This window comes from Lagenorhynchus albirostris, chromosome 8, assembly GCF_949774975.1.
Source record: "Lagenorhynchus albirostris chromosome 8, mLagAlb1.1, whole genome shotgun sequence".
NCBI classification, from domain to species: domain Eukaryota; kingdom Metazoa; phylum Chordata; class Mammalia; order Artiodactyla; family Delphinidae; genus Lagenorhynchus; species Lagenorhynchus albirostris.
This window is the reverse complement of record NC_083102.1, coordinates 58,882,187-58,894,976: the sequence shown is the minus strand read 5'-3', so window position 1 is coordinate 58,894,976 and position 12,790 is coordinate 58,882,187. Positions and strand designations below refer to the sequence as shown.

Genomic DNA, 12,790 nt, shown 5'->3' with positions numbered 1-12,790 from the left:
GGATTGTGGAATCCATATATTATGTCACAAAGAGTGAGAATGCATTAAGTTATTAAAGAATGTAGGCTTCTGGAGCACCAGTAACTGTCAGTGTGCTAAGGAAAATTTGAAATCATGAGCCAAGTGCTGCAGCATGTGTTCCATGTAACAGGCACTCAAAAATTATGCCTGGTCAAACTGCTAACAGCAGTTCCACACGTGATCATTTACATTTGTCCTAGAGAACATGAGGAACTGATCTTTGAAGTGGCCCCTGGTGAGACTCCATTTGCTCTTAACAGCATCCTGAAAGGGTTTATAGGGTGCAAAATAAAGAACTTATTTAATTTATGGAAGTGGATTTGCACCTTTTCCATGTTAGGTGAAACACAGAAATTTCGCACCTCCCCCCTGTAGCCCTATGTGACCCACTTAAGATCACTATGAAGCCCAATGCCTACGACTTTACAACTCTATTGAGATCTGTATTTTATATTTCAGATAGATGGACCAATGTAAAAAGCAAAATCAAGCTCACTGTAAAATGATTTGTGGTTTGTACCTTAGGTACCCTTCCTTTGAACCACAGTGCATCTTCTGATTGTGTTCGAAAAGGACAATAGCCACAGAACAAAAATATTCACCATGTAAATGGTTATTCACATTAGAGAAAATTTTTTAAAATCTGAAAGTTATCAATGAACATGTTCTATAGCCCTCACAGATAATTAAAGCCTTGGGTTAAGTCAACTGAACCTGTGCCCTGTCGATTCTAAAAAGTATGTAGATAAACCTGTGAGTCTGTCTGGCCCACTGTTGCTCTCTGTGCCTCTCTCATGCCACTTACGACATTCTACCCGTCTTGCAGATGTTTGTGTGCTTACCTTTCCCACCATCGTCAGTTTCTTGAAGATAGGAACAGGTTTAAATGATGTCTGCATGCCTGGCAACATCTAGCAATGCACTTTGCTGACAGCAGTTGTGCAGTGAACGTTTCCATGAATGAACAACTCTATCAGATCTTTCTATGCTTTCATAAAACTGATGTGTGGTTTTAGCCAATACTTATGAAGTAGGACTATTGGGCATGGAATTATGAGGCACATCTTCCTAGTCATCTTTTACTCATGTGAGCAGGGAAAATACTGCTTGTTTCTGTGGAGAGCACAGTAGGAACTTCACAGCCTGTACTGTGTGAATGGAAAAAATCATATAGCTGAGCCACGGATGCCTGTTATTTCTACAAATCACAAATACACTGGAGTATGAACCTGGAACAATTTCTGGTTCCTCGTTCAATCTAAATAGCCTGTGGTGAGTGCAAGAGATGAAAAATCAATTGAATTAGAACTACTAAAGTGAAACAGAAATAACACACCAAGGTGAACACAGTGAACCTTTCAAAAGCTGTGAGTCCATTCATTAAGTCTTACATGTAATTTTATAACCCAGTCTAAATTATCGAGTTCCACTTTTTCCTGAGATTTTTCCAGGAGCATCTGCCAATCTCTCAACCAAGACAGGATTCTTATCACCTGGGATCTTCATTCTGCCTTATGTATCTCATACTATTTCAGCCTCTGATTGAGAGGAAGGGCCCTAAGGCACTTTTCTATATTATTTGGTTGTTGTCATTCTTTATTCCCCATATAAATTTTTAACTCCTCACTTACTATGTGCCACACACCAGGCAGGAAACCAATGACGAAATGGAAATAGTTTAGTAAGAGAAAAATGGCAGATGACTGAATAGTTGAAATAAAATGGGATGAATGCTAATGTAGAAGTGATACGAAAATATATAAAACAACAAACCTATCTGACAGCTTGTAATCCTATCGCATTTATTCCACTTTAATTTTCTCCATAGTACTTATCATCTTACACCACATATTCACCTGTTTATTATTTTACTGTCATTCACCCTCAACCAGAATATGAACTCCAGGTGTGTATTGTTCCCTACTGCATCCTTATGACATGGTGGTGCCTGGCACACGGTAGGTTCTTAGGAAATATTCCTTGAAAGAATGAATGAATAAAGGGAATGAAAATGCTACGGAAACATAAAGAGCGAAATGATTTTCTTTGTCCAAGAGAGTCAAGAGAGGCTTCAGCGTGGAAAGACCTTTGTTCTGGCTCTTGAAGGGTGAGAAGGAATTAACCAGGCCAAGATGGGAGAAATACCAGACCCAGCGGGAGAAACCGAATGTACAAACTCACAGAGGTGTGGTGGGATCAGCCATATTGGGGGATGGGTGCGTGGCTGGAGCCTGAAGGCTGAGGCTGGGAAGGGGCAGGTAGTCAAGGGTAATCAAGAATCTTCTATGATATGCTAAGAAGCTTGGACTTTTTTCCTTCAGGCAATGTGAACCATCAAAGGCTTACAAATGGCTAAAGCCTTACAAAGGCTTACAAATGGCATCCTTAGAGCAGAAGGATGCTATAAAATCGTGAAGACATGAGGCTGTGATTTGCATTTCTTCAGAAATGCCTTTCTCACAACGCAAGGTGGTTATAATCCAGAAAGCGATAACAGACTTTTGGAAATGAAGAACACGTCATTGGTAAGAAAACAGAAACTCACCTTCCATGACGACAGGCCGTGTAGACTGTACCCTCCTCGCTGCCAACCACGAAGTTATTGACGTCTCCCGTTGGGAAAGCCATTCCGGTAACAGCCACAGGCTTGGACTTATTGTACACCAGCTCCATGCTCTCCTACCAAAACATGGCGTGGTTACATCCCCTCTGTCAACTCCTTGCCATGCCAAAGATAGCACGGAAAAATCATTTGACTAAATCGCCTGTTTGCTTTTCACACAGCGTTACGAAAGACCCCGGCTGTGCCAGAAAGCACGCTTTACTGCCCCTGACATTCATGCTTCTGTGTATCTCTGGTTTCAGGCCGGCTGTATTTCATCAGTGTGTGTGCTGCTTCTGAAGTCAGGCAGAGATGACAGGTGACAATTTTGAAACTAATGGCGCAGAAACTAAAGATAATACTGTAATGGTTACACTTGTCAGCCCCAGGCTTTAATACAACACACAATACCCTTATATTTACAAACATTTTCAACATCAATTGTTCGTGAGAATACACTTGTATTAATATCAGATGTACTAAGCACGTTTGTCAAAGCAGGAGTGTGTGTCCTCCATGGACTGAAACCAGAAAGTTGTCACTCAGGTCATAAAAACCAGATTTCAACAGGGACTAGATTTCATGAAGGGCAGACACTGGGTGTGTAGGCTCTAAGCCTGCAAAAGACGATGTTTAAATAAGTCTTTAAAATGGTAAATGAGAGTCTTTATTTTATCTAAAATGATTTTCAAAATTGGGAATTCAAGTGTATTTTAAAAGACATTCTGCTGAATTAAGTTTAACGACAGTGAAGAACAGTTAAGTATAACTAACATCCTTGAGTATTTCTGGCTATTTACATCAAACAGCCTGCTTTGTGCACCTAAAGTAACTTTAAAACAACATTCTAGGGGATCATGTCATTCTGTTTGGAAGTTTAGTCTTTTTTTATGCAAACAAATAAACCTAGTCATCGCAGCTAAGGAGTCCATAAATCGGAAGCACATGCTAACAGTCTGGGAAGTGCAGACCACGTGGTCATGTGACATGCCTGCAGTTTGTGAGATCCAGACGCAGCGAGTGCTTTAGTGAGGGGATGCTGTGACAGTGTAATACAGAAACCTAGACCAACCGGGGGTCTGCTCCATGGCTAAAATTAGCAGAGGGAAGGTACAGTCTCTTGGTCACCCACTTGGGACAGAGAGGGAATAGGGCAACTGTTGTCTGTTCCCATGTCTGCCTGCCATCCACAGCCATGCCACGAAATGCTCCATCTCTGTACAGAGACAGGCGTCTGCGGGCATGCCAAAACTAATAAAAATGGTCATGTAGCCCCCGTACGACTGGCTTTAACCTAAACAAACACACATTTAATCAGCAAAATGGGCAATTAAAAATTCCTAATTAGAGGGTTCACTCATATCTGTTTGCTTTTAAAAGAAAACAACATATTGCTGAGAAATTTAAGACAAAGCTATAAAATACCCACACACAACTCCCAACTTGTATAAATGTTAAACATCGGCAAAAATAGAGGAACTTAAATTGTAAGGAACTTATTAGCTCTCCCCCCACACTAAAATTATAAAAAGAACTTCTTTAGTCTTAGTATTCTCTTCATCTGTTATTTTGTGGAAACTTATAGCGAGGTTCCTTTCAGTTTCCACATTTCCTTATGTATCCTGAAACTTCTAATGTCTTCTAAAATTGTGACAGAGACATTCCAGCATTGTTATTCCAGGAAAGGGAATAGGAATGTTAAAATTGAGAAGTATATCCTAGATATCTTTACAATTTTCTTGATGTTTCCTCACATTGTCAAAGGCTATAGCAGGAAATTCTTCTCTGTTTTTAGCTGGAGGACAGTGAAGTACTTTTTCCCCAAGAAATGTGGAAAGAGTATGGATATGTGTGTATTTATCTGTGGATATAAGTGGTGTCTTCCGTGTGAGTGTACATACATATATTCTGAAAGCTGCATTTAGATGACTCCCCCCAATGGTCTCTTGCACTTCTGCTCCTTTGTTTAGCTCTCATTACTGTAATCAGGAGCAGTTTGGAAACCTTGGAACTTTTTCATTTTCAACTTCTTGTGTTTTGAGCAAGGAATGGCAGGAGCCACCCTAAGAAACATTCCAGAGGAGAAAACAGATGGTTGGACAAATTCTTCAAACACACAAGGCAGTTGTCTAGGCTACAGATACAAGCAAGGGCTTGGATTTCTGTTTTGCTGGGATACCTTTTCTCCAAGGCAAGGACCCATCAGGGATCGCTCCGCTGAGTTCCAACCCCGTTTATATTTGTTTAACAATACTGTAGGGTAAGTACAATTCCTACCACAGCCAACTTCCATAATTACTATGCTTTAAAATGGATTATTTCATTTTCACTTGAAACTGACCTAAGGATTAACGTATTGCAATAATTACATGATTTGCGGTAAAGGAAATGGGTTTGGCTTCAAGAGGAGGCTGCTGAAAACAGGCACCACTCTTTCAAGTGCACACATCGATTTTAGGTCCTATAGGATGTGAGAGTTTGGCTTTTAGGAACTCTGTTCCATTAGGCAGGTTATCTCTTTTAACCAAGATGCTCTTATGTGTAGGGGAAAACAAACCCACCTGTGGAGTGGAGAGCATGTCCAGGCTCCAGGAACACATTTTACCATCGGTAGAGACAGTGATGAGGTTATGAGCATTCTGGGTCCCAACAACATTTACACAGTACACGGGATGCTGTAGAAACATAAACATGGAGGATCAAACCCTGATCCAAGAGGAAATGCTTACATCTGAGTGTCAAACACATTACTCTAAAACAAGGATTAAGGAGTGACATAATCCCACAATAATACAAGCCTCAGGTCATTTGCCACTTTTGATTTGAACCTGATTTCTTTTTAAAAGCTCTGGCAGCAACACGTCGTAGTGGAAATACTCAGAAAGCTTCACCTTGCTCGGTCAGATGCAGTACAGTGGAGCTGAAGCAAACGGGAGCAAATGAGGATTGATGGGACAGAAGGTGCACAGGGAGGTGAATGTGTATTACTTGAATGAGGCTCCACCACATAGTCTGGCTTCTAACCTCACCATGAGTGACGGAAAAAGACAGTCTTCAAAAGGGTAGAACAACTGCCTTTTGGAAGGAGTGTTAACTAACTCTGGAGTTTAGTGCGTGATAGCCACAGTGCCAGACATTTGTTACCATGCTTTATAAAAAGTGGTTAATATTCATCAGCCTCTTTGATTTGAGGGAGAGATACTGGTGGTGGAAATTATTGGCACAAGGAACCTAGTAAGATTAAATTAGGTTTCTTTATGTTGCTGTAAAACCTAGGATAATGATAGATTTATTTCTCAAAATATTGTTTAGGGTTGTACGGAGGCTTAGGTTTGGCCAGGGCCTTGAGAAAGGTCACTTAAACATCCCAGGAATCATAAGCAAGATGCTCTAACCTTTTGTCATAATGCAAGAAGGTTATGCTACTCTGTAGAATCCTCAATGGTAGGCTAAAATCATTTGCAGCTGCACATTAAATACTAAATGCAAGGTTAGCAGAAGCACAACGTAGCAGTAATTTGGGTTAGATTTCAGGCAGCTTAGCCATCAGTGGCCAAACCACAACTTAGTCGATGCTTCTCTGTGCAAATAGCTGACAGTCTGAGTCTTTCTCTTGATGAGTTACTGTCCATAATACCTAGCCACAACAACAATGAAACAATCTCTAATATTGCAAAGTTGATATTATATGAAGGATGGTTCCCAAACTATTATTATCATATAAACTCCTGGTCAGAAGGAACTGTAATAACCATAAGTATAGCTGTTCATCTGCCTCTCCCAAGAGGTGGTCCAAACTCTGCTTAAACACCTTTCTTAGCCAGTTTTAGCACTAATTCTTGGGCAGTTCCTCCTTCTACCAATGGGGATGAAGAAAGCTCAAGGAAATACTTTCAGTGAAGTGCCCTCTGACATCATATACATCAAGTCAAATAATACGTATGCATTGTTCTTATATTACCCCTCCTCCCCCCAGTCTTGTCTTGCTCTGACTAATCATCACCAATTCCTTCAAATGCGTTGAGGACCTGGTTTTCAATACCTTCCCCAACCTGGACACTCTCTTTTGAATACGCTATATTTTGTCCGAGTTCCCCTTCCAGTGAAGTTCTGAGAATGAAACATAACCGTCTACGTACATTCTGACTAACTGAATACAGAAATACAGGGAGCATTGAATTGTCGCTTCTCATGTGATAAAAAAAAAAACGCCTGTATTAATGCATCTTAAGATTTACACTTGTTTTGGCAACTGCATCACCTATTTTACCCATGCTGATGGAGAGTCAACCAAGTCCCTATGTCTTTTTCACACCACGTTCCTGCAGAAACCTTCAAATGGATCAGCTTTAGTAGATCTGGACAGTGGTAAGTACAGCAGAGCTTTGGAACGAAATATTCTTCTGATCAGGTCTCTAAATACCAAAAGGACTGACTGGTTGTGGGGCTGTGGACAATGCTTTTTCCCAAGTCTCTGGTGTATGTGGAACGTACAGCAGAGTACAAACTCAAGGGTGAGTCACATGGCGTTCTAAGCTCTGCATGCAAATAAACTGGAAGAATGGATGAGACATATTGTCGCCTGAAAATGGCAGACTCAGTAAACTGAAGAATGAGAAAGCAAGGTCCAAACATTGTTATGAGCCCCAAATCTGCCTAGTGTTTTTTAGCAAGAGTCCAACAGGGTTTCTTCTGTTAACCACAGAGCATCAACACAAATCTCCAAAACCCTAATGGATCGGGACTCCTAAGGGTGGTACTGTAGTAGGGAAAGAAGGCATCTAGAAGGACGTAGAGAGCAAATGCCCTGAGAAGGAATGTGTGTGGTAGCCCCTCCCTGGCTTTAATCAGTACTACTGGCCTGTGCTTTCAGGAGCAATAAAACTCAGTTTAAAAGAAAAGAGAGATGTAAAGAAACCAGAACAGAAGCAGACACGTGGGCATGCCTACTTATACACACACACAAACACTGCTTAACGGAAAGAAAAAAGCAACGGTACCGCTCATTTTTCCAGTATAGAAGCCAGATTGTTTTTATTTATTTTAGGAATAAACTTACTGTACGCCAGAAGGTTTTTGCTTTAATTAGGATTTCCTGTTGTCCCAAATGCATATGTGTGGTGGGTGTGAAAGGAAATTAGTTAGTAATCTGTGGTGGGACTCTCTTTCCTTAACCACTTTTGATCCTGGTACCAATGAGCCAGGCATGAGTGGAAGTTGAAAGACAAGTCTCAAAATTAACTGTGCTCTTTGAGCTGTGGATTCAACGAAACACAGCAAAAGAGAAAAAACCTGTTATTTTATTTTCTAACAGAAATAATGTCACTCTGTTTGATAATAACAGTATTTTCGTTGTGAAGATCACATCCTAAGTTGCTTAGAAAAGAGATGAATACTTTGGAAGAGCCCCTGCAGCATTTGGATTCTCCCCAAAAGCTTCGTGCTAAACGCTCTGATACCTGGATTTATAACTTTTTGAAATTTCAGGAGGTACGCTCACAAACGCACCAGATATACACACAGGGCCAAGAAATGGCTTCATGCTCCTTGAGCAAACACCTGCATCAAGCCCGTCTCCTCTTGGGTCACAATTTTCTGTTATTAGTTTGGAGAAATGGGGTAGGCAAGAGCAATTTTCCCAGATTCCCAAGAACTAGCTTCACCTGCATGTGTGTTAGGCCCAAGTCAATCAGAATTAAGGCTGACTTGGTATTTGTCATTTCCCATCGTCGATCTTACAAGAGTGGAAGAATTTTCCTCTTCATGGTCTCGGCTAAAGCAGCTAGCAGTTCTTTTTCAAAGCTAGATGGTTTTGAGGCCAGCAGATGAAACAAATGAGGCAACCACATTAAGGAAATTGAAACAATAGCAGAGCTGTATCCTTGGGCATAATTTGGGCATTTCAGAGAAAGGACATCAATTCCCCTGAATGTCAGGGTAGCAGAGATTGATGGAGACGTGCCTGTCTTCTTATTCCTCCTAACAATTGCTAAACACACCTGTCATTCTCTTAAAGGAAATGACAGACTAGTCGTCTTACGAACACTATACTGAAACTCTTCTGCTAAATTATGGGTAATGGTTTTGAGATGTTGACTTTTAACCCTAGGGATTATACTGTCACTGTAGACTTTATCGTTGAGACTTACACCATGCATTCCAGAATTTAAAGTCACAGCACTCCCTCAAATCACAAGTGGAAAAGGCCTGTTGGCAAAAGTCCCATATGCCATCCCTAGACAGAAAGCGCTTACTCTTTATGGTCTATTTGAAAATATGAGTTTCCACCTTATAATGTAAATGTGAAGACTTTCTTTGGGAAAACAATTTCACAGATGCTTCTTCCAAGGTTTCTTCCTGTGGCATTTTTTAGTTTTAAGCTATCCTCCCTGTAGCTTTATGGGACATCCAAAGAGATCCTTTCTATGTGTTCAAACTTGTAGATCGTTAAGAGTCCTCTAAACCCAGTGCTTCCTTCATCTACTTTCCACTCGGCTTTCCTTTAGTCACTCAGAAAGCAATCACTGTAAGTTAGATACTTCGAAGTTGGAGTTAGTAACAACAGCCGTACTTCTGTCAGTTATCCCCTCTTTCAGGGCTTGGATGGCTGACCGGGATGTGACAAAGGCTTGACTTACTGTGTGCGCAGCAGCCGACAAGGGTGTCCGCTGGACTGGCGTCCTCCGATGACTGCGATTATCCCACAGGACAATCTGGCCCGAGTAAGTCCCACCAACTACCAAATTGGGATGGAAACGAGCAAAGCAGACTGACATCACAGAGGACTGTGGGAGGGAAGAGGAGAAAGGTATCGTGTGAAATGGTTAGAGGAGGCTTGTTTCTTCCTGAAGAAAAAAAACTGCTCATCACATAAACTCAGCACATCCTGGAAAACACAAAGCAAATGTTAAGTGCAGAGCATGTAGGACATTTTGTACACAGACACAGAATTTCCCTGGAGAGGTTAGCCGATGTTTACTCCTTGAAACTTGAAATCTGAAGTCTCGGCCACGTCATCAAATAGGCATAAACCCTATCTTACGTACATCATGTTTTGTGGTCTGTAAAGCTTGGGTTTGTGGATATTTCCCATTTATCAATAAAATCACATCAGAATTAATATTAATTCTCCATTAGCCTTTACAAAACAATTCTTTATTTGAGGGTATGTCTGCATCCGTGTACAGTGTTGGCAAGGCTTTGAGGACGTTGAGGCTGGGTACTTTTTTTTTCTTTTTGGCTTAATGTAGACTTCTAGGAAGTGTACTGATCTCAGACTGATCCAACTGGTTCCGCCCCAAATTCCCTCGCCTCCCATGGGCATTCTCCTGACCTTTATCCTGCCCACTTCAGACAATTCTTAATGTTATTCTTTGCCTATTTTAACAGTCAGAAATGGATTTCAGTCCAACTCTGCCATGGCCTGTCATAGCATCATGAATGTGGTTTCTAAAATTCCACAGAAGACTACCGGGCACTACATTTTATAGGAAATTACTTAGCTGAGCAGGAGCCATGATACATTTAAAATCAGACAAGCTGGCTGCTCCACATTTGCTAAGAAGTCCACTGTGACTCCTGTTGTGCTTTACATGGCTGCATTTATACACAAAAGTAATTGTTTTTAATAAACACATTTCACCCTTTCAGTTAAATTCAATGAGTGATCTTATGTGTAAGGAAGGCATTGTACCAGGCATGATGAGAATACAAAGGTAGTCACTGCCCTCGACAAACCCGTGCCCTAGGAAAGAAAACTAAAAAGCATGCGTTCGATGAACATGCTGCCGCTGGTCCCTACATGCTAGTCCATACCTTTGTATGGAATAAAAAAAGGTGCCTCTCTGTACAACATAGTCACGTGGGCGTGCGCCTTGGCAAGTGGGGAGGAAGGTAGATTTTTGTCCTCACTTGTCCCTTGGGTTTGAGATGCTTATGCAGGTCACAACTTGCACACACAAGCAGCAGCCCTGAAGGTGATATGGGCCATGACTAGGTCACAGGAGCGTATGTGTGTGTGTGTGTGTGTGTGTGTGTGTGTGTGTGTGTGTGGCGTGGAGGGGGGTGGTGAGAAAGGTTTGGTTTAGCTAGGAGAGGGGAAAAAAGAGGGGAGCGGAAAGGGTGGGATGGTTAGAAAGAACTCATGAAAGGGAATGCATCACCCTTGATGTAAATGTGGAATGTTCAGCAAGTGGAGAGGAAAAGAAACGGTGATCCCTGAGAGATGGGATAATGGGAAGACAAGACTGGAGGCTCCAAAGCAGAGGCTGCTGAACAGCCACCGTCTGGTGTGGCTGGAAGAAGCATGGAAGAAGCAGGGAGTAGGAAATGTGACTGAAGGGTTCACCTGGGCCAGACAAGAGTGGACCTTGAATGTCAGGCACTGTGTGGACTGTTTCCTGTGGGCAATAGTGAGAAATCACTGCTTTCTGAGCAGAGAGAGAGACAGAGAGAGAGACAGAGACAGAGAGAGGATCAACGGTTTAACTGTTAAGCCAGTAAAGCGAAGAAGTCATTGAAAAAGAAACGATAACCTCTTTGTGACTGGGAAGCTAACTGTCCATTAAAAAAAAAAAAAACCAGTCAGCTCTACTATCAGCCTAAGGCTAGCTCCTACTCAGAGTCTCAGATTCTCTGAAGTACAATAAAGAACGTAGACTATTTTTCAATGTCATGTTTTCCTAGTTTGAATGATTCTCAATTCCAGTTCCTTGAGCACGATTCAAAGGGGAGCATGCTTGTGCCCCAATCTGGTTTTCATAAAGTTCAAGAATAACTCTCAATAATGGTACTGAATTAAAGAAAAAGAAAATAATGCTGGTCAGCTTCTTGTTTTTACACATCTCACAGAAACGATTCTGAGCTTTCAATTGATGAAATTCTTTTTCTGCTTGAGCTATGTTGGAGACATTTTCTTTGAAACGTCAGAAAGACTTGAAGTTATCCAGGTGGTATCAACAATTGAATTTACCAAAGCTCTCCAATGGATATAAAGGAATGTCATTAAATTTGAAAAATCCAGAATTAAACCACTTAATTGCTTTTGTGTTTCACTTAAATCTCAGCACATACTGCTCCAAACCTTACATAGTTTGTTAAGAGACTAAACTACAGAAAAACAGTGGAGGTATTTCTACAAAACAGAAATACATAGTTGGTGATCAACCAGAATCCAACACCACAAGGTGAGAACTTAATTCCTACTTTTTCATTCATTAGTGTGTCCACTCTGCATTCATTCATTAAACACACAGTGCTAAGTACTAACTAAATCATTTCAAAAAACGTTAAATGTCAGAAAAGCACCCCCATCTCGAATTCAGAATTCTCTTTACATTTGATAAAAAGTCAAATTATTACGAAACAGAAACAGACTCATAGACATAGAAAACAAATTTATGGTTACCAAAGGGGAAAAGGGTGGGGGAGGGATAAGTTAGGAGTTTGGGATTAGCAGATACAAACTACTATATATAATATAGATAAGAAACAAGGTCCTACTGTATAGAACAGGGAACTATATTCAATATCCTGTAATAAAACATAATGGAAAGAGTATGAAAAAGAATATATATATATATATATGTATAACTGAATCACTTGCTGTACACCAGAAACAAACAACATTGTAAATCAATTATACTTTAATTAAAAAAAGTCAAATTGGTGCTCAAAAAAAAGAGTAACACCACTTTGGAGCATCAGAGTTCTGCCATTAGAGTCTACTTTGTTTTGCTGAAAACCAATCTTTACGATACCTCCATGAGGAAAAAAGAGTAGAAATACTTATTTTATATCTGGAAGATTAGAAATGATGGAGAATTTGTGATTCATCAATTGCACTTATTTTTTTAAGCTCAGTATGTTAATTATAGTAAATATTCTATGTATTATAGACTATGTATAAATGTTAAAAATAGATCTCTAGGGTATGCCACATTTGACATAGTATTATTCATATGGAAACTCTAAGGCAGTATGATCACAATTATCTACATGTAAAGTTTAGAATTTAGTCATTTCTTGAGATGTTTCAAAGTACCCTGGTGTTTGATTTAATGGTAGCAAACACTTGGTTGATTGACTGAATTTTTAATTTTTCATCCAAATGTTTAGGTTACTTTAGACACATGGGAACAGTCCCCCAACTACAGTCCTGACAGAGAC

The 12,790-nt window shown here is 40.4% G+C and overlaps 1 protein-coding gene across 2 annotated transcripts in view; it reads right to left on the bottom strand.

The window, feature by feature from the left end:
• DYNC1I1 (dynein cytoplasmic 1 intermediate chain 1) overlaps positions 1 to 12,790 on the bottom strand; it is a 295,343-nt gene that overhangs the window by 75,100 nt on the left and 207,453 nt on the right. For both annotated transcript variants that reach the window (XM_060157069.1, XM_060157070.1), the window contains 3 exons: positions 9,262 to 9,408; positions 5,185 to 5,298; positions 2,567 to 2,700 (listed from right to left, as the gene is read on the bottom strand). In XM_060157069.1, the coding sequence (XP_060013052.1) occupies positions 2,567 to 2,700; positions 5,185 to 5,298; positions 9,262 to 9,408 (395 nt within the window). The remainder of the gene's footprint in view (positions 1 to 2,566; positions 2,701 to 5,184; positions 5,299 to 9,261; positions 9,409 to 12,790) is intronic.